General features: G+C 44.0%; 1 protein-coding gene across 1 annotated transcript in view; it reads right to left on the reverse strand.

Annotated features, from left to right (window-relative positions):
* Nucleotides 1-3,761: 3,761 nt before the first annotated feature.
* Nucleotides 3,762-26,477, reverse strand: part of LOC147729843 (schlafen family member 13-like) — a 239,798-nt gene continuing 217,082 nt past the window's right edge. Inside the window, exon 5 of the mRNA XM_086954746.1 lies at nucleotides 3,762-5,785. Within this exon, the coding sequence (XP_086810872.1) occupies nucleotides 4,984-5,785 (802 nt within the window). The 3' untranslated portion in view covers nucleotides 3,762-4,983. The remainder of the gene's footprint in view (nucleotides 5,786-26,477) is intronic.

Below are 26,477 nucleotides of genomic sequence, written 5' to 3' on the forward strand. Positions count from 1 at the left end.
TAAAAATTGATTATATAGCTGCCTTATTAATTGTATCTTAGTGAATACATAAATTAGAAAGTATTGTTTAAATATTTAAATATATGTATCAGTGTTTCACTTTGTGTATAAATGGCTGCATGGATTGGTGAGTAGCTACATGTGTGTGTATATGGGTTATTAGATTTTTTTTAGTATCAGTATGAGTGTCTGTATGGTTTGGTGGGAGTGTTACTTAGCACATAGATGCATCAATGACTGACTCACTGTTTGTATGTGTTTTGAAGACGGCATATGTGCAGGACTGTTTGGGTGGATGAGTGTGTATATGCGTGTGTTAGTGAGTGAATGACTGTCTCACTAGTGTCTTTATCTGTAACTACATATGTTTTAATCTAGTATATGTGAGTATTGATGTATATGAGTGATTATATGTGAGTGTGAGAGATTGAAAGACTTCTTGTTTAAATAAGTATGTGTTTCTATAAGTGATTGTTTAAGAGAGTAAGTATGTGTAAGTTTCCTTAGAAGTAACTGGTAGTGTGTGTATAGCTGTATATGCAAATAAATGGATGTTCAATAGTTTATTTGCATGTGTGAGTATGTGTGTGAGTAACTTTTGGATGACTGTCGGTGTGTAACAGGATGTATAGATGTATCACTACATATGATGAGTGAGTATATGTATGAGTGACTATATAGAACTCTTGATGAATGAGTAAATGTGTATATAGATGGTGGAATTATTGAATTGGTTGTTGTAACTGGTATGGGTATCTCCATTTTTTAAAATGTTTTAATTTATATTTTTCTTTTTGTGTTTCATGGGTTACATTACAGTGAAAGGAGGTCTGTCACTCTGTCACAAGGATGATGTCATCAGTGATGTCATGAGTGATGTCACTGACCATGTCATGAGTGATGTAATTTGTGACGTCATCAGCAGTGCATTACACGCGCAAGTTATAGTGAGTCCAACTAACTATAACGTGGAATTTCAATGGTTTTATGACAGTAAAATTTCCAGCTAACTATAACTGATGTGAAACCTATGGTTTTTTTAGTGAATTTAATAGGTTTTTTAAATGCTAATTCCTAACTATAACTGGTGTGAAACCTATGGTTTTTTCAGTGAATTTCATAGGTTTTTTAAATGCTAATTCCTAAATATAACTGGTGTGAAACCTATGGTTTTTTCAGTGAATTTCATAGGTTTTTTAAATGCTAATTCCTAACTATAAGTCTCACTTTATAAGTAAGACTGTTAGCGCTGTAGTTGTTTAGAACACTCTGGTACATTCTGTCATTGGGCTACAGTTTGGCTACATCTGGCTGATATTTGGGCTATATATTTTTTTTTGTCTCTGATGGCCATCTTTGGGCTACATTGGGCTACATTGGGCTACATTTGGGCTACATTTTGGCTCTAACATATATTAAGCCCAATGTAGCACAATACATATTTTTCAAAAGTTATTTTTTTTAAAAACCACTTCAGAATAGGGCTACCTGTCCCTACAATGATCCCATTTTTTATTTTTTTATTTTTGGAGCGCTCCCGGTGCGCGCCCCGGGGAGCGCCCTGGAAAGCGTACTTCTATAAAGCGCCCCGGGGCGCGCTCCGGGGAGCGTCCCGTGAGCGTCAATATCGCGAACGAAAACATGATCGTGACGTATCGCGTAGACGCGTCCGCGTGATACGCACCGCGTAAACGCACCCGGAAGTACTCGAGCGAATACGATCGTGCAACGTAAACATCCGACGCGCTTACGCTACGCGACCCGGAGCGCGCCCCCGGGCGCGCCCCGGGGCGCGTAGCGTAAGCGCGACGGGTCATGTGACCTGAAAATAACACTTTTCATTGGTTTATAACAGTTTTGGTTTCATAATGATGAAGCCCCTGGTCTTGTGACCTGAAAATAACACTTCTCATTGGTTCAGGACAGGTTTTTTTCTCCAAATGATGAAAGACCCCACCTTTTTTCCTTATTCTGACTTTGTCCTTTGACTGAGGAAGACCTGTTTGTACATCTCTGTACCTTTTTGATCTTAATAATGGCTTCAGTAGCAGCAGCAGCTGGTGCATCTGCCCCACCATCACCACCACCACCACCAACAGGACCGGCTCCAGATTATATTGGTGGTCAGAAGAGGAGGAGGAGGAAGAGGAAGAGGAGGAGAAGATGGCTGCCTGAAAGAAATACCCCATACAAGCCCAAGCCACACATTGTATGGGAGTTTTTTTCACTCCCAGAGGGCAAGAAAAAAGTGAATGCGGCCAAGGTAACTTGCCTAATCTGCAATGAAGAACTCTCAAGGGGCAACCCAAACAAAACATATTCATTTGGTAACTATACCATGATTCGTCATATGACCAGAAAGCACCCTAACAACTATTCTCGTGCAGAGCTCAGGGAACTGGCCAGTAACCTTCCTCATTCTTCAAGGACCACCTCCCAAAGAAACAAACCCACTTCATCGGGACCAGAAACATCAGAGATGATGCCTTGTATTCAGCCAAGATTTTCTGATTTTAAAATCACTTGTTCTGCATGTGGCAAGCTTATCGCCTATGGTGAACAGAGCATAAAGCTAATCTTCCTTGCAGGTGACAATCACAAGTGCCCCAAAAAGAAGTAATTTTTTGGGTTTTTTGTTTTTTTGCTCCAGTTGAGCCAGTTTCAATTCCCTTTTTTTGTTTCTCCCCCTAAAAAAATACAAAAAAATATAAAACTGTTTTGAAAAGCCAAACAAAGTACAAAATGTTCAAAAAACACAAAAAAAATATAAAACAACAAAAAGAAGAAAAAAAAAGTTCTTTTTAGAACTACCTCCAATTTCTAAAAACAGGCTTCCTTTTTTAAAAACTCTGTCATTCTTTTTTCCTCATAGTAGGCTCCCCGGTACGCGCACCGGGGAGCGCACCGGGCGCTCCCCCAGCGCAAAACGAAAAAAATAATATATTTTAAATGCCCCGCGGGGCCCTTTTAGAGCCCCCACATCAAACCTAGGGGATCAAAGGGGGTCTATCCCTGACGCCTTATGGTCATTTCCCCCTTTGTTTTAGCCACCTCTTGTGTCTCGATTTGACCGAGACACAAGATGGCGGCCGCTCCGGACTGTTTCGAATGTTTACAGACACCCGAGAGCCAATCAGCTTTCCGTGCGCACCTCGTGTGTCGCGCCCGGAGCGCTCCCCGGGGCGCTTACCGGGGCGCGGCTATAGATATATATATTTTTTTTAACCTAAATTACTCAAAATCCACTGGAGCACATATCTTGAGACATAGCAAAGGCACATCGGGCTACCAGTCTCTACAATTTTGCCAAGTTTGGTGTAAATCCATTCAGCCGTTCGGGCTAAAAGTGAAATCGACCGCCCTATAGAAATTAACATGGGGAAAACGCGTTTTGGGACCCCCCTTTTATCTCGGCCCCCGCTTGACATATCCCCGCCAAACTTTCAAGAAAGGACCGGGGCGCCGCGAGGCCATTTTGAGGAAATGTTCAGGCAGATTCGCCAACCGGCGCCAAAATTATTCCAAATAGAGATTTTGAGATTTAACATTAAAAAAAATCCTAACTATAACTACCTACTGGCGACCGCCAGTAGGTAATATATATATATATATATATATATATATATATATATATATATATATATATATATATATATATATATATATATATATTCTACAATACAATCAAAGCAGTCATTATATTAATCTTTTTGTTAGATTATAGTATTTTTATAGCGCTCATACACTTCAGAGCTGCCATTTCTTAAAAGAAACCTATATGTTCTGCAATGATAGACTGTGTGCACTTTTTCCTGGCCTAGAGATGATCCATTTTGCAATATTATTGTAGATTAAAAATATAGATTTAAAAAATCTGCCTTTACCATTCACTGGTGCAACATCAAGCTGAAGGGCAATTTTAACAAGTGTTTCTTGTTGCACACACACTATAACTTATCTCTGAAGATTTTACTGATCTGCCCGTTGATTTCCCAGCCTCTAGTCATGAAATAGTACCAAAAGTGCAGACGTCTGAAAGCCAGATATCTTTTTCCAGAGTGTGTTCTATGCGGGTTATTACAGGTTGTTGTCCCCTTATCCTAGCCACAGGCACAACTCTGAGCCCTGCTCCTTGAAGATACTGGGGGGCATATTTGCAAGCCCCTATCGCCACATGGCCGCCACTTTTTTTGACGCTCCAGTGGTGTAGCGCCATTTCAAATATTTACAAGGTGGCACTTAGCCGTTTAGCGACAAAGAGGTGTAAAATGGGAGTTGTTGTGGGAGTTCCACCACAACACCCATTGCTTTTTGACACAGCCCCAGATTAACAAGGAGGTGTAAATCTGTGGCAGTGCCAAAATCTAACACCATGTAAGAGCTGGCGTTAGAATGGTGCATGTGGAGAAATGCTTTTATTTCGCCTCCTTTTTGCTTTTTCTATGTGTGCTGCATTCAAAAGGCCATTAATGATTGTTTATGAGCAGGGAATTGTCCCTTCCTGCACATAAACAATCAATAAATAATGACGATTTGCTACTTCTAGTTATGCTGCATTCTGCAGCACACATTGAAGTCACAAATAGCCATTATGGACTCTTAGAAATAGATAAGAATGACAGAAAATAAAAGGAGATAAAGTAACATATAAGTATCAAAAAAAGTGTATGCCTTCGGGTGTGCTGGAGTCCAGCAGTGCCGTCCAATGATTCAGTTTGAATTTGGGCTAAATACGTGTGGTGGAGTTTGAAAAACCTTTGGAAACCATCCCTACACTATTAGAAGACACAACATATTTCATTAAGTAAAACAATAAATATTTAAATTGATTCATTATGTATGTTAATCACCACTAGCGTAAAAAAACCTATATGGCACCGTCCCCATATACAGAAAGTGATGATTTGTGCTTTTGTCTCTGAGCCGACCATTTTAGGTTTACCTGGCACATGGCTTACAGTATATTAAAAATGTTTCCCGGTCTTATGAAATCTCTGGCGAATTTAGAAAGATAATATGAAGTTTCATATTTGCTCTGGATGCAATGCAGAGTAAAATGTTGCTAGCGACTTCACGCTGTACAGGAACTGGGTGAATACCGAACACGATGTTTCTTTCCAGGCCAGAGAAACGTCGCACACTGTCCAAAACAATGCCCTGGCCTTCGCTATCATCGGCTCTTATGAAAGAGAGCTCCAATCTCAGTTTTCTCATATGTACTTGTAAAATGGGTCTATTAGCTGTGATATCTTTTTCTGTGTTGCAAAGAATTGCAATATCTTTCATGGAGTGGCCCTTTCGGAGGTAACCATTGCATTCTTTGGCCACGTACCTGGCCATTTCGTCCTTGTTTAGATGTTTCTCTACATAAAATCCTGGAATTTCGTGAGCACATTCTGCCTCATTTAACAAACTTTTCAAATGTTTATGTAGAACATGTGATCCCTCACTTGCTTCTTCAACAATGTCACCCATCTTTGCCATCATGACACTGTAGATCCGCGCGGCATTGCGGACCCCTTTGGTTAGCCACTCCCTAGGATACTGCTCATTAAGCATTGGAAGACCATTGTCATAAGGGTGATACTTCTGGAAGTAATCCAAAAATATCCAAAGAACACCAGGCACATTCTGACACCTTTTGCAAAGTTCCTTAGCTTTTGCATACCAGTCACCTTCATCCAGACGAAAATTCTGTGCTTCGTCAACTATGATATGCTGGACAGATGGAAAATCGCCTTTAATAAAGGTTGTCCGTGTAACTGCCAGGCAAATGTTTCTCAATCTAGAAAAACAAAGACAAAATGTTCACATAAAAAGATTGTAACTGTACACGATCACCATTCAATCAGAGCTTTCTAACTTCTTTTTTTCCAATTTGTAAACAGGTTGGGGGAGAGGCACACAAGCGAGAGTTTACAGCATAAGAGAGGTAGCAGATATTTGATAGGGAATTAGCCAGCAACTCACCCAACACTTTGAAACCCACAACCTCTTGGACTCCTCCCAATCCAGATTTTGAAACCAACGCAACAAGACTGCCCTGGATTTACCAGCTAGAGGCAGATTGTGGGTCACACTCGGCCAGATGGTGGCGAAACGAAGCATTGCAAGACTTTGGGGGGCAGTCACGTCTCCGCGTCTAGCGGATTGGAAGCGTGACATGGACTGGTGCATGTTACAAGAAAGAACTGTATATATAGCCCGGGCGTGCCCCCAAAAATGGGGGGAGGTATGGAGCAAATGGAATGATTATAGAGGCAACATATGCGATCCCCCCCAGCCAAGACTAGATGATTAACTGTCCAGAGTTGCTAAATTCCATTGCTATAACATGACTGTAACTGACAGTTCCGCATGTGTTCTACTGTGCGCCTTCGTAGCTCGCTTATGTGACCACTGCATCTTTTGTTCATTCTTAAAAGCAATAAATTTTTTGTTTTTTTTTAAAAGACTGCCCTGATTGCAGCCACCGACGACCTCAAAGCCCTCTTGATCACAGCTATGGAAAAAGCAGCCCTAAATCTTCTGGATCCTGTCCACTGCATTTTACACCATTTCCCACCATATCCTGATCAACAGACTCCTCCACAGCGTGATTCATGGAAACACCTCAAATGGAATGCCTCATACCTCACTGGCAAAACCCAAATGATCCGCCTCACACAATTCACTTAAGAGCACAAGATGACTATCTGCGGAGTACCCCAAAGATCATCCCTCCGCCTGACCCTTTTCAACACCCACATGACCCCCCTCAGCCGACACCATCAGATCACACGGACTCAACATCATCTTCTACCCAGACACACAGCTCATCCTCTCACTGGCCGAAAACCCCTCCACCACAAAGCTAACTTCCACAGATGTTTGATGAACGTCACAGACTGCTATATAAAACTCAACATGGATAAGACAGAAGTCAACAACTTCAGGAACAACACCTTACCATGGAAGGCCACACGGATGCCCGCAGAGCTTGCACCCCCACACTCCAATGGACCACGCCCACAACGTGGGCATCATTCTGGATAGCAAGTTATCTATGAAGAAACAAGTCAACACAGTTGCATTCACCTGCTGCCACACCCTTCGCATGATTCACAAGATCTTCAGGTGGCTCCCGATTAACACCAGCAGGACAGTCAAACACGCCCTTATCACCAGCAGACTGGACTACATAAACACGCTCCATGTAGGAATCACTACCCCCCTCTAAAAGAGACTCCAGAAAATACAGAACTCAGTGGCAAGACTCATACTTGACCTCCCCAGAAGGACCCACATCACACAAGATCTCAAGAAACTACACTGGCTTCCGATTCGGCAGGGATGCCAGTTCGAAATGTTGACCCATGCCTACAAGGCCCTGCACAACAAAGGACCTCCATACATCAACAAACGCCTAACCTTCCACTAACCGATCAGGCACATTTAATCAGCTTCCCTCTCCCTCACAGACACCCCATGAATCCGCCGAGCTAACAGTGAAGGATGCTCTTTCTCGCATCTGGCAGCCAATGCCTGGAACAACCTCTTGTTGCACCTCAGGACCGGAGTCACTCCAGCAATTAAGAAAATAACTAAAGACCTGGATGTTTCAATGATCCAACCTTCTCGCAGCAGCCAAGCAGCTCCAGCGCTTGGAGACCGTCACAGGTGATTTGCCACACTCTATAAATATTTCGTAGATTGATTGATTGATCGATTGACAGCGAAGGAGAAGCACATGAAGGAGAGAGTTTGAAAACACAGGCACTCTCATGGAATGTGATGGAGCAAGGTAAAGAACAAAATTTTGTTCAAACTTGCGAAGTTAATCTCTTCTAATAAAAAGTAAACAGACTAATAAGCTTGTGGTGAAATTATTAATCAACTTAGTTTTAAAAATGAACACATGAAATACACGCGGGATTAATATGCTTTTTATTGCAAACGCAAAGAAAAATTAATAAACTAACCTTGTCTATTGTCTTTGTCAGTATTAAATGCAGCAGTTTTAATTAATAGCATGTGCTTATTTTATGTGCTTATGTCATGTCTTTTGTGATAAAAGCCCTAAGGCTTCCTGACATTCGAAAAGGACTGGTAAATATGATGCTGCTTTGTGTGCTTAAGCTAGGTAACATAATTAACCGTGTTAATTAGCAAAGGGGGAGGGTAACAGAATGGGTCTCAATTCTTTAATTAATTAATTAATGTCTTGTGTTTGTTTAAATAATAGTTTCCGAAGTAAGGCCTGGAAAAGTGGCTCAGAAAAATATGGCTGACAGAGATGCAGACGTGAAACCTTGTCCAGAGTGGAGCCTTGCATTTACGCAGTAGTGGAGATTTTTGCTGCACAAACATTATTAATTGAAAGAACAATTCTTTGCTTGAATAGAATATGCTCACGGAGAGAAGGCTCAAGGACAGGAAGAAAGTGTCTGCCAAGATTAGGAAGTAATGTCCTGATCTCGAAGAAAAAAGTTACTCTTTTAAGGAAGCAGAATGTCGTGGAAGAAAAAGACGATAGGGCTTATGTGAAGCCCGGACTTGGTCAAAATTCAGAGATGACCTAACAGTGGACTGACATGGCTCAGCCAATGAGAAGTCTGAATTCCTTTGAAAGAATGTAAAATGTAGAAAGTTTAGCTAGAGAGAAAGGTATAAATTATGACACCATGAGTGGAGAAAAAACTCTTACTTTAAATGTAAATTGATACTTGTATAGCGCACTACTCACCCGCAAGGGTCTTAAGGCGCTTGTACGAATACCGCTGTGGAACCCATCCTTGCTTTCCCTGTGAGGCGTCCACACCTGGGCACCCCCAAGGTGGAGGCCAGGCATCCTTAGCGTTGTGGAGATTAAGCAAGCTATGCCCAGAGTTGCAGAGTGGGACTCCATGATTGGAATAGGCACCGAGGCGAGAATGATCAGGTCCGTGGAATTTTTGAGCCCAAGACCCGCCGACACGGGGAATTGAACCCTGGTCCCGGGCTAGACCTCTGCATCTGGGTCTGCCGCTCTAACCATTGAGCCACACTTCTCTTACTTTCCGATTCCTGAATGGTGCATGTTATGCTGATGGACCTTTGGTGCATGTAAAGACAGCTGATTTATAATGATTTATTCCTTTTTAGGTGAAGACAGATTGAGACAGGGAAATAGGTTCAGGGAATGGAAACCGTTATTTTGCTAATTCTTCATATTTCTGAGTTAACTTTGAAATGTCAGTTCTAATTTTCACTTCCTTATTAAAAATGTTGCTTTCTTATTTGCTTATAAAATAAAGATCTTAAACCTAAAATACTTTTTCTTTGAATAATAAAGCTAATAAAATTAGATTTTAAATGACAAGCTGGTCTTGTTTATTCATGGTCTAGTTTCCATTAGTTGATTCATCAACCATAGTGGTTTGATTTAATTAAATGTTGTTTTATATATCATGGTAATGAACAATAAACTGCAGTTGTACATATTGGTGTAAATATTATGTGATTAGTATATACATCAAATCACTTGATTCAGCTGCTCAATAATTGTCTCAGTGGTGTTATGGGCCTGTATAAATGTTTTATAACTAATGGTGAGTATTGAGGTGTTAGGTAGAGTTTGTGAGACAGTTTTTCTATAGGAGCGCTGGATCAAATGCTAAAGCAAAAAGGAAAAAACGGTTCCCTAAAATTGAGCATTGGAAGGCTACAGGTCAGCCAAGCTAAAGGATGGTAAATAGGCAATTATGCAAGAGAGGAACAAACAGAAGATGCTACAAGATGGGAAAGGAAAGATATCAAATAAGAAGGAAGCAAATTAGAGTGACAATAAAGCCAGCCAATGGTAATGTGCTGTAAACCGACTTTAATTTCTTGATACATCCACAAGAAATTATAAAGGACCATCAGTAATATTCTCTATTGTGACAGGACTTTTGTTTACATTTTCTAAAGGCTTGGGGAAGAGAACTACACATATGCAAATGCCACAAAACTCTGTCACACAGCACACATTTCTGTAATTTAACTTGGCCAGAGCTGACATATGCTAGACTGATAGTGATGAGCACCACATTTGCCATGGCTAAGCTGACGTTGATGATGGGACCATGGAGGTGGATAGCATTGGGGACTGGGCAGGGTGTTGGACACATATTTTCTGTCTAGAAGGACACTACATATCCATCCGCCTATCTATTCATCTATCTATTGAGACTAAAACTGTGGATAAACAGTAAACAAAAGGAAAACAAGAGTATCCTGTAAACCATCCTCATGCTTGAAACGTCGGACATAAACATTCTGAAGGACAGACTGAAAAACGTACTTCTGAATATGATTAATTAGAGGCAAGAAATAAGTGGTCTGATTTCCATCAAAGGTAAAGGAGCAAATTATGGTTTTGGAAACCACCAATTAGGTATGTGAATACAGCTTTATAAGACTCGAACCTTATTCACCAACATACAATAAACTTGTGTTTTATTTTGGTAGAGGATTTCGCCGAATACCCTCTAACTCCCCAGCACATGCTATCCCACACACTTCTTACTCTCTGCAAAAGCAAATAAGTATCTCTCCAGGCACATTAACGCAACCTTTCACCTTAATATTCCCAGTAACATTTCCCATAGGAAAATGAGGTAATGTAAGGGGAAGATGTAGGCTTCGGTTCATCCTAATGGCTAAAAGGTGATAGGTCTACATTCAAGAAAACATTTTGATTGAAAGAAGTGGTAATACATTGACTCTGGTTAGTCATGTTTAAAACTTCACTGGAACAGTGGTGCAAGGGGAGAAGCCGATTTAGATAAAAGGGCACAAAACAACGAAGTACCATCATCATGAACACGACCACTTTAACTGCAACCTTCACAATAAAGTGAGAGGAGCAAGGACCGGTAAGAGGAATCGCATTTGATCTATGCTTCATCAAGAAACGTAGCTCAATTTGGATCTGCAAAACTTGAAAGAGGGTGTGTAAAGAAAGTGTACATTACAGAGGAAAATGATTAATATTATAGACGGGGGACAATATGCCATAAAAGGGTCAGTATGGCTGAGCAGAAGGTAATAATGGGTAAGTGAGGAAGACTTTTGATGGTTACTTCTGACTGCTGATGTCAGTTCATCTTTTTTTCACATCCTTCGATGTGGAGCAGGAGCTTTACTCTTAACCTTGTTGGTCTCTTGACAACTCCTAAATTATCTCAAAACAGCGTGCCAGGGAAGAGGTCTCTCCCAAACATCCCAAGATTCCAGGTATTCCGCAACAGCAGGAGGCTGTGTCCATCACAGACTCCCACGATGTGTCCCCTCTAGAGCCTTGGCTCTGACCACAACTCAAAGTTGTGCAAATGTGTCTAATGCACCTGAAGAGGATCAGGAAGGAAAGCTCTACGTAGCCGACCATGAAAAGTGGCCACGTTCTAAGCAGCAGTTCCATTCTCTCTTAAAGTTGTGGAACAACTCCCACTACAGGGGACAGTCCTGCACAAACTCTCTCCCACTCAAAGTGCTCAGGTAAGTCAAAAATGCATCATAAGCACGAGAAAATTAAGAAAGATTCAACCGCCTTCTCACTATTAGAAATTAGGTGATAAGTGGCAAGGGCGACACTCGAAAGAAACTTGCCCCTACAGTCTACAGACTTCGAGTCTGTCCTGCAGTTGGTTTCCTGGCACACTCTCAATTCCCTGGGCCATCTTTGAGCTGGCAGCAGATAGTGGCTTTCACAGAATCCATGCTGTATATCTTTCAAATGTTACAGACTCCCTTTGAGCCCTAAAACAACCACTGCGGCATCTAGTCAGGTTCTTGTCTGGGGGTCCTCCTGTGATGCAGACTTCCTGGACCCGTTTCTGGGCCTGTAACAACACCAGTCCAGACCTCTACTCCACCTTCACGGTTTATGCTGGTAATGTTTTTGCCAGTGCACGGGCAATGCTGCCTGCACGGTACCTGATCCTGTACTGGTACTTGTTTGTGACCGCCAATCAACATCAGCCCACACCAGACCCATGTTGCTCTATTAAATCACAAAAGTGCAGGCCTGCACCATGTCCTGCATGATGCAGCTGATGATGAGACAGACAGACAATATTTTCCCCCCTGAATACGTAGGTGAGTATGTCTACTTGAACTGACAGAATGCCATTGGCTAGATAACTACACAGAAACTGGACTAGACTTACCACTTGCCCGCCAATGGAAGAAACAGCATCTTCATAGAGGTGATGAGTACAGTGGTAGGTTGAGAAGTACCTACTGTTGATACCCAATCTAATGTATGGACTGAAATGCTCCTGCCACATCCAGCTTCCTCTGAGCCATTGTGCCCTTTAACAAGACATTCAAAGATGCCCTCATGGCGACTTGATCGAGCCCAGGCTCGGCATCCAGGGTCAGTCAACCTGAGGCCATTTGACACAGACCGGCTCCTGAGACTTTATTTTCTTAACTTGACACTCCACACTTTGAAGGCTTGAAGCACATACACCAACGAGTAAATGTCTTTCATTTGAAGCCAGCAGACCTTTTGGGCAGGTACACTGATACATTGTGGGAAATGACCAGCAGCATGTAGGACCTCAAGCAGTATCCAGACGAAACAAATTAGGATGACTAGGATGCAGCAAAACATGGCCTGTGAGTTGCCTTTGACATCACTAACTACATAGAATGCTGATCAGCTCCGACGTGGTACTTGGATGGCATGATTAGATGCGAGCGACTGGATATCCAAGGATTGTCCTGGTATCCCTCATGGACATGCCTGTGAGGAGGAAAAGGTTGATTGAACACTAGAATAATTTAAAGATGTCTCACCACAGCACAATCCCTTGGATTACTGGCCCCAGCATGACTATTTCACCAGCAATACAGAAAGTTTAGGGGCTACTCAAGGAGCTTAGCATACCAGTAACGCTAACCTTCTCAGTTGGCATAGTTGCCTGCACAAAGCTTTAGCAGCAGTGAACCAAGTCAACACCGTAAACACCAGTAGAGACAGCAATCGTCCTCCTCCTCCTTCTCAGCTGCCCCCAAGCAGATCTGAGTTGCACTCCCAGAATCAGAGCCAGCCAGTAGGGGGCAAAACTGATATTTTCTCCCCAGCTGGAAATAAATCAGGTGAGATCAATGGGTAAAAAGAATTATCCAAAGCGGCTTCTTCCTGACTTTGCTTTCGTCCCCTTCATAATATCCCTCTCACAATAGGACAGGTTTTTGCAGATCATGCCTCACTTCTAATGAAAGTAGTAAAGATCCTTTTAGCCAAGGGTACCATCGAATCAGTGGCATCTGAGGGAGGAGAGGAATGTTATTTTCACTTATTACTGATACCAAAAAAAGAGCCGGAATTCTCAGTCCTATTTTGGACCTACATCCAATGATGAAAGGCAAATTCAAAATGCTCATTCTGTCATAGATTTTCTCTGCTCTGGTCCCTGGAGACTAGATAGTGTCCTTGGACTTGTAGGACCGAATATGCTACTTACCAGTATTCATCTGTTCTTGGCATGTAGGGCTGCTGACATTCATATCTGTGCATAGATCGCCGCCTAGTGTTGGGTCCGGATGATTGCACATTGTTGTCCTGGAAGAGTCTTCGAAGTATCACGAGATAGGTGGCTCCTCCCCTGGACTACAGTGCGCATGGGCATCTTCTCCATCCTCAGATTGTTTTTTGCCGTTGTGGCAGAGATGGAGTGTAATACAGGGAGTGATGTCCATGCTAGACAATAATTCTGAATGCTACAGCTGCTACAGGCGCCGGGGAGGAGTGTGGGCGATATGAATGTCAGCAGCCCTACATGCCAAGAACAGATGCATACTGGTAAGTAGCATATTCGGTTCGAGGCATAGCAGTCCCTCCTGTTAGCGGCGGCTGCCCGTGCCAGCTGCAGCAGTCTGAAAAAGAGTTTTGAGAACAGCCTGTCCTACAGCTGCCTGCTGTTTAGAATGCACATCTTATAGTTCAAGGTTTTCTGACCCCATGAGCCTAAGCGTGGTATTGGGGGATTCCTTCCTCACTGCTCAGTAAAGCAACGGTTACTGCATGGTCTAATAGACTGTCTTCCCCTCAACGCTGCTCTGACGAAGTGTGACACTTCGTCGGAGCAGCGTTGAGGGGAAGACACTTCGTTGGAGCAGCGTTGAGGGGAAGACAGTCTATTAGACCATGCAGTAACAGTTGCTTTACTGAGCAGTGAGGAAGGAATCCCCCAATACCACGCTTAGGCTCATGAGGTCAGAAAACCTTGAACTATAAGTTCTTCTATCGCCAATTGGACGCAACAGAGCTTATCCACATCAAACATTGATAGGTACATTTCAGCTAGTTTTTTGTTTTTGGTAGAATACACTTTGACATTCTACACCCATGTGAGTAAGGTGAGGATAACGTGCATATCCTCGTCCTGAAGACGGAGTCGCTGTACTCCGAAACATGTCGACGTTTTCAAAGGTTGATATACTCTAATACGTATATTTATCAACCTCACTTTGCACTTTTTAACAATACCAGCCGAGGATATAATATATAATTTTTTCCTACGAGCCAGGTATTTTTTAATTAACTTTCCCTTTTTCACCTCACCTCACTACTCACACTCCTTCCCTAAACACACACCCACACTTAGTTCACTATCAAGTGCTCCTGCGTATCCGTGAGTCGTAGCACGCCGCATCCCGTAGAGGGGTGCGAAGGCCCCGATGATGAAGCATGACACCAAGGGGCCTGTTGGTGTGTGAGGGGCATTTAAACAACACTGTGTGCTCCCCATCACTTTAGGGATCACCACTTTCTGAGTGGATTCTACTTTGTTTAAACGTATTACATAGGGAGACCGAATCCACTTGTCTCTCTCCCTCCCTCCTTTTGTTACATTTATATTATTATTATTTTATTTCCAAGGAAAGCCATGGAGGCCCCCAACTTTCTGGTGGAGTGGGCCCTTGGTGGAATGGTGAGAGTACGCTTGGCTTTCAGATAGCAGATCTGAATACATTTAACAATCCACCTAGCTATACCAGCTTTGGAAATGGGGTTACCTTTGTGTTGTGGCGCAAAGGCAACAAAGAGTTGTTTAGTCTTTCTAAAATCCTTGGTCCTATCGATGTAATACATCAGGGCCCTTTTGACGTCAAGGGTGTGGAGCATTCTCTCCGCCAATGACTCAGGATTTTGGAAGAAAACAGGCAACTCAATAGTCTGGTTAATATGGAATTGAGACACTACCTTAGGAAGGAATTTAGGGTTAGTGCGAAGCACCACCCTGTTGGAATGAATTTGAATAAATGGCTCTTGGATAGTTAGGGCCTGGAGCTCACTAACTCGTCACAGCGATGTAATTGCTACAAGGAAAGCCACTTTCCAAGTCAAGAATTGAATCTCGCAGGAATGCAGTGGTTCAAAGTGAGGAATCATCAGCCGGGTGAGGACCACATTGAGGTTCCACTCCGGAGCTGGTGGGGTCCGTGGAGGGATGACTTGTTTGAGTTCTTCTAGAAAGGCTTTAATGGCAGGCACACTGAAAAGTGAGAGGTGCTGCCTGTTCTGGAGATAAGCGGCTATTGCAGATAGGTGTATGCGAATGGAAGCATAGGCCAGATTACATTTGTACAGATGGAAAAGATAACAAATGATGTTATGAATAGATGCATCTAGCGGGTTAATGTTGTGGTCTGCACAATAAATGACTAACCGCTTCCACTTTGCCGCATAGCATGCTCTTGTGGTGGGCTTTCTCGCCTCCCGGATGATGTACATACAGTCGGGAGGCAAGTTTAGGTAGCCAAACTTTAAGACCTCAGGAGCCAGATCGCCAGGTTGAGCTGTCGCGGATCTGGATGCTGAATGTCGCCATGGCTCTGCGTCAGAAGGCTGGGTGTGAGGTGTAGCCTTTGATGCGGTACCACGGACACTTCCAGAAACGTGGTGTACCATGGTTGGCGAGCCCACGTTGGAGCAACCAGGATGAGAGTCATCGAGTGCTGCCTGAGCTTGCGTGCCACCAGCGGTATCAGAGGTGCCGGGGGAAAAGCGTACGCAAATTTGCCTGACCAGTTCATCCATATCGCATTGCCCTGCGACTGTGGGTGTGGGAACCTGGCGGCGAAGCTTTGGCATTTTGCGTTCTCCCTAGTGGCGAACAGGTCTATCTCTGGATGACCCCACCTTTGGAAGTACGGTTGGAGTACTGATGGATGTATCTCCCACTCGTGCATTTGGTGGCTGTACCTGCTGAGCAGGTCCGCCATCTGATTGTCCTTGCCCGGGAGGTGTTCTGCCATGAGGAAGATGTTCCTCTGAATGGCCCACTTCCACATGCTCTGAGCCAGATGAGACAGCTGTGGAGAGTGTGTTCCTCCCTGCTTTTGAATGTAGTACATGGCCGTCATGTTGTCCGTCCGGATCAACACGATCTTGTTGCACAGATGTACTTTGAAGGCTTTTAGTGCCATGAAGATCGCCATCAGTTCCAGAACATTGATGTGCATCTTCTTTTGCTGTGGTGTCCATAGTCCCTGCACAGTGTAATGGAGTACATGAGCTCCCCATCCCTGGAGAGAAGCGTCCGTTGTCAGGATGATCTGTGGCACAGGCTCTTGGAAAGGTCGACCCTTGCAAAGGTTTTGTGGATTCCACCAATGCAGAGAGTTGTATGCCCGACCGCTCACCAACACTAGGTCTTTTAACTGCCCGTGAGCCTGAGTCCACTGACGTGCTAAGCACTCCTGAAGCGGACGCATATGTAGTCTCGTGTGCGGGACTATGGAGATGCAGGAGGCCATCATGCCTATCAACTGCATGAACACTCTTGCTGGAAGCGAGTGTTGAGGTCTGAACTTCTGTATCAGCGATTGAACGCTGCTGACCCTCACTGAATTTGGCTGTGCTGTGGCTGCCAGAGTGTTCATGGTCGCACCCAGATACTGCCGTATGTGGGCGGGTTGGAGGTGGGATTTCAGGTAATTCAGTGAGAATCCCAGATCGTGCAGGAGGTGAATGGTGTGGGACATGTGGGCGGCACACTGCTGGGCTGACTTCGCCTGGATGAGCCAGTTGTCCAGATAAGGGTAGACATGGATGTTCTGTCTCCTGAGGTGCGCCGCCACAGTCGCCAGGCAATTTGTGAACACCCTGGGTGCTGTGGTGACACCGAAAGGCAAAACCTTGAACTGGTAGTTCTGGTTTTGTATGGTGAACCGGAGGTATTTCCTGTGTGAAGGGTGCAGTGGAATGTGAAAGTACGCATCCTTTAGGTCTAAAGTTGCGAGAAAATCCCCCTGACTGAGCAACGGGAGCACTTGCTGCAGGGTCAGCATATGGAAGTGCTCCGACAGGATGTAGTGGTTGAGTGGCCTGAGGTCCAGGATGGGCCTGAGGGACCCGTCCTTTTTTGGTATTAAGAAGTACATACGTGAAAATGGGCAAACCTCAAAGGGAAGGTGAGGAGGCTGTGAAGACCAGCAAAGCCGAACTGGCTGCCCGTCAGAAAGCGAGAACGCGCTTAGCCCAAGCTAAAAAGTCCTCTCGCAAGGCAGCTAAGGAGAATGATAGAGGCAAAGGTAAAGCTGGCGGGGAAAGCTCAGCCGGGGATACGCTACCGGAATCTTCGGGGGATGAATTGCCTACTCCTCCTAACCCCAAAGAGATAAAAAAGGCTGGGATAGACTCTCAAGAGAGCAATGACTTAGTGGTACAGTCAGATCAAGAACTTGAGCTAGAGCCAGAGCCAGAGCCAGAGCTGGAAGTAGAATTACTGGCTGGCACTGTAGAATCAGTTCCGGAAATGTCGCCTCAAGTAAGAGAGGTAAAAAATAAAAATGGTAAAGGAGGAAAGGAGGTTAAAGACTATCCGCTTTTTGCGAAAAAAAACACTCCAAAGTCTCTTTCTGCGCAATCCCCCGTTGCCTTAGCTCCAGCCACCTCATCAACCACAATACCTTTATCAGCCAACATAGCACGATCTAATGAACTATCTAATGACTCGTCCAAAGCAATTTGTCATGACAAGATGTCCGTGCCTCTTCTTTTAAGTGCTTTACAACCTTCTAGAAACACACTAGAGACTCTGAATGGGGCGGGCCACACGCAAATCTGTTCCTCGTCGTCAGCTAAACAAAGCGAGGTATTGGGAGCCCCAAATACAGAGGGGAATGAAGTACAGTTGTGCTCTGGCGAAAACAATTCAGGTGCTACAATAAATCCTTCAGTAGGGGAAGATAATTTTGTGGGTCTGGAAGAGAGTTCAGAGGAAAGATATCAGCTGGGCATCCGCGAAATGTTGAACTTGAAACTAGATGAAATTCGAGAAATCAAACATAACCAGCAAGTGGAGATAGCTGCCCTTCAACTAAGAATGGATACATTTGAGGAATCCATGCTGGGAATCCCAAAAAGACTTCAGGAGGCAGAGACGAGGATCTCTACACTCGAAGATCAAATAAATCTGGTTGCCGGAGAGGCAAAGGAGGCAGCGAAGAAGAAGAATGCCCTTGAAAACAAGCTAGAGGAGCTCGAAAATCATTCTAGAAGGTCTAATTTAAGGATCGTAGGGGTTCCGGAAGGATCAGAGGGCTCCGAACCCATTCAGTGGGTTGATTCTTTTATTCACCAGACAGTCCTACCTGAATTCGAGGGAGATCTGACAATAACAAGAGCCCATCGGGTCCCGGCTCAGCGCTTCCCTAATTCTCCGTTTCCAAGAACTATTCTTTTGAACTTTGCTGATTATAGGATCAAGGAGAAGATCCTATCAAAAGCTTTCCAACATCGTCAATTTGCAGTATCAGAAACTGTAAAATGTAGGATCTTCTCTGACATGACTGCAGCAGCGGCAAAAAGAAGAAAAGAATTTGTGAAAATCTTACACTTATTCAAGGCAAATGGCGCTCAAGCCTCAATCGCGCAGCAGTCAAAATTGAAGGTCCTGGTTAAAGGAAAATTCTATTTGTTTACGGACATAGAAGAAGCTCACTCTTTTCTGGAAGAGATTTCTTCAGGAGCTAGGTCGGAAAAGGGGAAAATCTAACTTGGGCCTAATCTTTTTTTCCCTTGCATGAATAATGTACAATATCTGCATGGGGCGGTAACAGATCCATGGGTTACTCAGGGTGTAACAAAAGGACACCCAGATCAGAAGGAGTGGGAGGAATGTGGCCAGCGTGGAAGGGAGGGGGACTTCCACATTCCTGGGGAGGGTGGGGGAGGAGGGGGGGGATAAATGCAGTAAAAAAGAATATGAGCAATGGTTACTTCTCTAGTCTTAGTTTTTCTAATAGGTACGCAGCTGTGATAAAATATTCTTTCAGATGAAAAGTAACACTTGTAATATCCTGTCAATCAATGTAAACGGAATGTTAAACAAACTGAAGTATGGGGCGTTGCTGAAATGGATAATTTTTATTAGACCTCAGGTGGTCTTCTTTCAGGAGACTCATTTGAAGTCTAATAGTCCGAAGTTGTTTATTCCTAATTACTTTTCTGAAGTATTTTTCTCATCAGCAGGGGTGGCCCAGAGAGGGGTTGCTATCTACTTCTCAAGGGATCTTGCCTGGGAAATTCTCCAGGTCCATAGAGACGTTAAGGGCAGGTGGATCTGGGTGGTTGCCAAAATGCAAAATAAAATTATAAATTTTGTCAACTATTATGGCCCCATCCACGACGATATTACCGGTCTGTCAGAAATGTATGAATCTTTGAGGGGCGTTCCAGGACAGATAATTCTAGGAGGAGATTTTAATTTTATTCAAGACCTGTCAAGAGATACTTCTAACAAGAAAAAGAAACAGCTAAAACCCAAAACAAAATGTTTTTTTGAAGCACTCTTACATGAATATCAATTAAGGGATCCGTGGCGTTATAGAAATGCTGAAATTGAATCTTTCACATGCTATTCCAACCGGTTCCGGACTGCATCCAGAATAGATTTTTTTTTAATATCTAGATCTTTTTTGATCTTAAGAGCTGTGATTGGATGCAATCCATTTTCAGACCACGCTAGAATTGAATTAGAATTAGAATTGGGAGGAGTGGATGAGATGCGCCCCAGGTGGCAGCTGGATCGCACCCTCTTACAGAACCAGGACTGGGTTTCACAATTCAGAGATTGGATTACACAATACTTTGTAATAAATGATAATACAGCTGAACCCTTTTCTGTTTGGGGCGGATTCAAAGCTTCAGCACGCGCCCAGATTATTGCATATACTAGCGCTAAGGCAAACGAAAGAAAGTTAAAAATAGCAATGCTTCAATCAGACGTAGAGAGGGAATATGCATTGCAGCTTCAACATCATTCAAGCAAGCTAGAGCAGGCTAAAACTCTTCTTCGGGATTATTTTGTCGTGGAAGAGATTAACAGCTCGAAAGCCTTTCAACAAAAGGTCTATGAAGACAGGCAGTTGGTAGGGAAACTATTAGCTAACTCTACCAGAAAAAAGCAGGAGTCATCACTGATAGTGAAAATTCGTGATCCCCAGAGTGGGCTGGAGGAGGAGGATAGAGACAAGATCTCAAAAATCTTCCTGGATCATTTTGAAAAAATCTACTCTACGGAGTACCAGGTAGAGGATGTAATGATCCAGGACTATTTTGCAGATATACAAATTCCCAAAATCTCCAAAAGTCGGATTAATCAAATTAGTCTGGAAATAAATACCACTGAAATACAAAATTGTATAAAGGCAACCTCAGGGGAAAAAGCTTCCGGCCAGGACGGATTTCCAATAGAATTTTATAAGGTCTTTTTTTAGAGAATTAGCAACTCCCTTGAAAAAGTTATATAATTATGTTAGGCTAGGCGGGTACGTCCCTGCTGAGTTTAAGGAATCTACAATTATATGTTTTCTTAAAAAAGATAAAAATCAGTATGATGTCAATTCATACAGACCGACTAGCCTACTAAATTCGGATTACAAAATCCTTATGAAAATATGGGCTGAGAGATTTGTCTTTGCTGCTCAGGAGGTCATTCATCAGGACTAGTCTGGGTTTATTGCAGGTCGCTATATGGCAGCAAACACCGGGTTCCTAATCCAGGCATTGGACTACTTTAATATTAATTTGACCCCAGCCTGTATATTGATGATGGACGCGGAAAAAGCTTTTGACTTAGTGAATTGGGCTGCATTATTCTACTCTCTCGGTCAATTTGGTTTTCCAGCCTCAATTATTAAGATGCTTTATAACATCTACAAGGGAGCATCGGCCCAAGTAATAATCAATATGAAACAGGCTGGTAAGATCAAGGTAAACAGGGGCATAAGGCAGGGCTGCCCGTTGTCCCCGTTGCTTTTTACTTTCTTTATCGAACCTTTAGTAATTAGGATTAGGGACAACGTGGCTATTCAGCCCCCATTAGCTGGCATGTCCATATTAAAGTTGTTTGCTGACGATATTATTTTATATCTATCACCCAGAAAAAAAAATATTGAAAATTTGATGAGAGAGTTCAATAATTATGAAAAGATAGGGGGTATAAAGTAAATCCAAAAAAAACTGAGGTTCTTGCATTAAACACTGATCCTCTTTTTCTCCCTGATGATCTGCAGGCCCAAGCTGTAAGAAATGACCCAATTAGATATCTGGGCATATATGTCACCACCGAATATGATATGTTCTATTCTATGAATTATATCAGGATGAAGAACAAAATTCAGAGCCTTTTAGATCACTGGCTTCTTCTCCCACTATCAATTATAGGTAGGGTCTCATTGATCAAGATGTCGGTGTTGCCTTTACTTATCTTTTTGTTCAGTAACGTGCCCATTAAAATTAATTTAACATTTTTTAAAGAACTCGAAACAATGCTGAGAGGCTTTATATGGGGAAACAAAACTTCAAGAGTTAAACTTCCAGTATTACAACTTCCAGCTGAACAAGGAGGCTTAGCTCTACCCCATCTAAGGACCTACTATGAAGCCGCATTTTTTGATATATTGGCAGGATTATTGAGGAATAATCAAACAAGAGATAATTTTTTTCTTACAAGAATGCTACAAGAGGTAGACTCTCAAATTCCAGTTTTTTTTAAAAATCGCAAGGCTCCCAAAGAGGTCCAGATATAAAACTTTAAGAGAATATGTCTCAAGAATGTCGCTCCTTTTCAGAAAACATGGCACTGATAGCTCTCATTATCTAAGCTTGGAAGAATGTATTCAAATAGGCCTCCCACTAAGCCTGAATCGTATTAAATCTTGGGAACTTTGTGGCTTCCGAGAGCTAAGACATTTTGTAATCCAAAACAGAGTAATTAGTTGGCAGGAGGTAACCGCTAGAATAAATGGTTCATTACATCCGACTTTTTTTGAATATATGCAGATTGTTAATTTTATTAGAAAATAGATAAGTGGCCTGTTTAATCCCCCTAATAGCATACTAACAGCCTTGTATGATAGAATGAGTGTAGGTATCGGATACTGGTATAAGATGCTTCATTGCTCAAATCAAAATGTTTTAGTAGACAGTCATCTTGAGAAAATAAATCTAGCTACACAATGTAACTTTTCCATAAAGGATTGGGAGGTCATTTGTGAGTTGGGGAATAGATCATTGCGAGCTGCCAACTATAAAAGGATGTGCTTTCTGTCTCGTTGGTTAGCATATTATACACCGGAGGCTTTGGAAAGGATGTTTCCCGGAGCTGAGAATAAATGCTTCAGATGTATGGCTAGTAGCCAGGGAGGATGGCATCACATTTTTTTTTCTTGCCACCAGTTAGAAACTTTCTGGAAGGGAATATTTGCCGATATCGAACAGGCTATTGGGAAATCTCTTCTACCAACAGCAGAGGTAGCCTTGTTCGGTATATGCAAAGATAGGAGTAGGTTTAATAAAGCAGAAGAGGTATTTATATTTATTTCCTGCGCAGTTGCTCGTTCCTTAATTCTTCAAAACTGGAAGTCCAGCGAGATTCCGCTACACTTAAAATGGTTCAACAAAATGAGGAGAACATGTTACTTTGAAAAGGCTTATGCGGGTAGAGTGGGAGCTGTTGGGAGATTTGAGAGGAACTGGAAATTTTTTGAGGCTCTAGAAGCAATAAAGGGAGGATGATTCGTGAAGAGAATTGTGAGGTGATGTTTCCTCATTTACAGCCTTCTATCTGATTTCCAGGACATTTACATTTACTAGCACCTTTTTCCATATCAGATTGCACTTTGCACTTTTAAAGATAGTACTCTTTTGTACTTTTGGCACTTTTGCATTTGCACTTTATTGCAGCTTTGCACGTTTTCGCTGATGCACTTTATAAATTGCATATTTTGCACTTAATGTCCTGGGGGGGGGAAACATTTTTTAACTCTGTAGTAGGCTGACTTTTTCTATCTCGATGATCCCTCCTTTTATCTTCGCATATCGCTTCCAACTTTTTAACGTTTTTATCTCTTGTTTGTTATTTGAGAAATTTATTGGAAATTTGTGATTATTGAATTCTAAAGTTTGTCATGTTTTGTACCTTTGGCTCACCTTTTGCTCTATTCAATAAAAAAAATTTTTAAAAAAAAGAAGTACAGGGAGTAGACCCCTGTGCCTCTTTCCTGCACAGGCACGAGTTCTATTGCTCCTTTTTGCAGCATGACGGTGACCTCCTGCTGCAATAAGTGCAAATGTTCGGCCGACATAGGACGGTGTCTTGGGGGCATGTTGGGTGGAGTGGATGTTAACTCCAGACAATAACCGTATTGTACAAGTTTTCTGACCCATCTGTCTGTGGTGATGGACTTCCAGACTGGCAGGAACTGCTGGAGTCTCCCCCCGACCGGTGTTGTGTGGTCGGGGGCAGTGACAAGGCATCACTGTTTGTTGGTGGCAGAGGATCTGGAGTTGTTGTTTCCACGACCTCTGCCCTTGGCGCTGTTACCACGATATCCACCTCGACTCTTGTTGGTGTATGTGGACTGAGTGTTGCCCTTGTAGTACTGCGTGGACTGGGAGAGCTGGCCTCTGGAAACGCCTCTAGTGCTTGAGCGACGAAAAGACCCACCCCGAAACTGCTGGGACTGTAAGGCACCCATGGATTTAGCAGTTTCCGTGTCCTTTTTAATTTTTTCTAGGGTGGTGTCAACCTCCGGGCCAAACAGGTGATCTGGATTCACTCTTTGATTAAGGATGGTGGTTTGGATTTCCGGTTTAAATCCAGAGATTCTCAGCCAGGCATGTCGTCGTAGCATAACACTAGTGTTGACAGCCCTGACTGCGGTATCAGCCGCGTCCAGAGTGCACTTAATCGAAGCATTAGAGATCAGCTTACCTTCCTGAATAAGCATCTCAGCCGCCTCCTTGTACTCATCAGGCAGGTGCTGCAACAGGGTCTCCAGTGTGTCATAGTGTGCCCTGTCATACCTCGCCAGAAGCGCTTGTGTATTTGAAATGCGCCAGATGTTGGCTGCCTGTGCTGCTACCCTCTTCCCCGATGCCTCAAAGACCTTGGATTCTTTGTCTGGGTGACGAGCATCACCCGTAGTCTGAGAATTAGCCCTCTTCCGGGCATTCGAGACGACAAGGGAGTCCAGAGGCAACTGTCCTTTGATGTAGGTAGGATCAGTAGGTGCTGACTTGTATTTCTTTTCAATCCTAGGGTTTATTAACCTCGCCCTGGTATGTTCTTTAAAGATCTCGCCAGCATGTTTCAAAACACCTTTTAGAATAGGCAGAGTCTTGACAGTTCTTTCTGAGACTGAGAAGGTATCAAAAAGGAAGTCGACATCAACAGGGTCAGCATGGAGCTGGACGTTGTGATTGTTAGCTGCCCGTTCAATGAGGGCATTGAAGGCTGCAGAGTCTTCTGTAGGAGACGTTTTTGCAGAAAATAGTTGAGGGTCTTGTCCTGCTTGAGGATCACCTGGGTCAGCACCAGCGGCCCAGGGTTCGTTGGTATCCTCAGGGTCTGTATAGACAGGATAACTGTACTCATCCTCATCATCTCCCTCCCCAGCGCCAACATCAGAGTAAGTGGGCGAAACATTATGAGTCTGTGGAGAGAGTGGTTCCACCAAGACGGGAGTGAAAGCAGAGTCCTTCTTTTCTTGAGAGGGATCTTGTAGGACTCAATTGGATGTTCTAGGGCGATTTTCTGCTTGTGGAGGGAAAGCCTGCCCGTTTCGGCATCAATGAAGTGTTCCTGATGCTCGTCCACTGAAGGTCGTCGAGGCTGTGGGCTGTGGACCACCGTTGACGACTTCGGCGCCGAGGAAACCTTCTCTGGAACACTGGCGACCGCCTTAGGAACGAAAGCCTTCGGCGCCGTCTTCGGCGGCAAAGTAAAATGGATGGGCGTGGGCGCCTTATGCGGTTTCTCAACCGGTGTCGGAGGCGGAGGATCCTTCAGTCCGACCGATAAGGTCTTATCCCTGATGCGCTGTAGGGAGTCCGTCACCTTCTTGGTGAACGCGGCGGATGGGCGCGCCGGTCCGACGGAATCCTTCGAGGCCTCACCTGGAGTCGACTCTCGGGGTGCGCTGCCCTTGGCCCTGTCCTGTTGACACGGAGTCACGAGAACCTTCGGGTCATTCAGTCCTTTCTTCGGGTCACCGAGAATTTTCTTCGGGTCGCCGAGGGCTTTGCCGGTGTCGACCGTCTTCCGCGCCGACGCGCTCGGCTCGACCACCTTGACGTTAGTCTTCGGCGCGGCAGACTTCGTCTCGACGCCCTTGACTTGAGCCTTTGGCTCAACAGCACCCTTCGGCTTCTTCGGCGCCGAGGGCTTCGAGGCCTTGGAGCGGATCAAAGCGATGCGCACTTTCAGTTTGGAGGACGGCACATGCGCAGTTTCTTGTGTCGAGACCGTAGGTTTCACTTTCGGTTTCGATTTGCCAGGGTGCGGCTCAACAGGAATGTCCGTGGCCGAGCCCGAAGGCGGGGCCGTAGAACCCATTGTAAGATCTTGGGTAAGGCCCGATGGCGATCCCTCGACCTGAGCCTTATGAATTGGCACGGCCCCAGAGTCAGTTTGAGGAAGCTCTTCGTCCGAGCTATCCTCCATGGCCCCGAGGGCCCCGTCGTCGTCTCCTACCTCTTCGACCTCGAACATTTCAGCATCCGCTTCGTAGTCGTAGTCGACGTCCGACGCGGGGTTCGACTCACTAATGTCCTGGATATATTCTTCCTCGACATCCCCTGCATCGAAGATGTCCACAGGCGCCGGTGCAGCATTCTGGGCCTCCTGGCGCGCAGCTCGTCGAAGCTTAAGCGTCTTCTTGGACCTGAAGCGTGAACAAGCCATACACTTGGCTTCATCGTGGTCCGGCGACAGACACTTGTTGCACACCGGGTGGACGTCGATGTGGGGATACTTCGAGTTGCAGACCGGACATCTCTTAAATGGACTACGTTCCATGATGAACGGTCGATAGGGTCTAAAGCGTCGACTGGGCCTTCGGCGTCGAAAGCACGCGGGTGTAGGGAAGGGAATCCGGCTCGGGACCGAGCTGGAAGAACTAAGACCGAACGCAAGACTATACCGACGTAGTAGACTAAAGACCTTTTGGTC

This window comes from Lissotriton vulgaris, chromosome 2_1 (genome assembly GCF_964263255.1).
Source record: "Lissotriton vulgaris chromosome 2_1, aLisVul1.2, whole genome shotgun sequence".
Lineage (NCBI taxonomy): Eukaryota > Metazoa > Chordata > Amphibia > Caudata > Salamandridae > Lissotriton > Lissotriton vulgaris.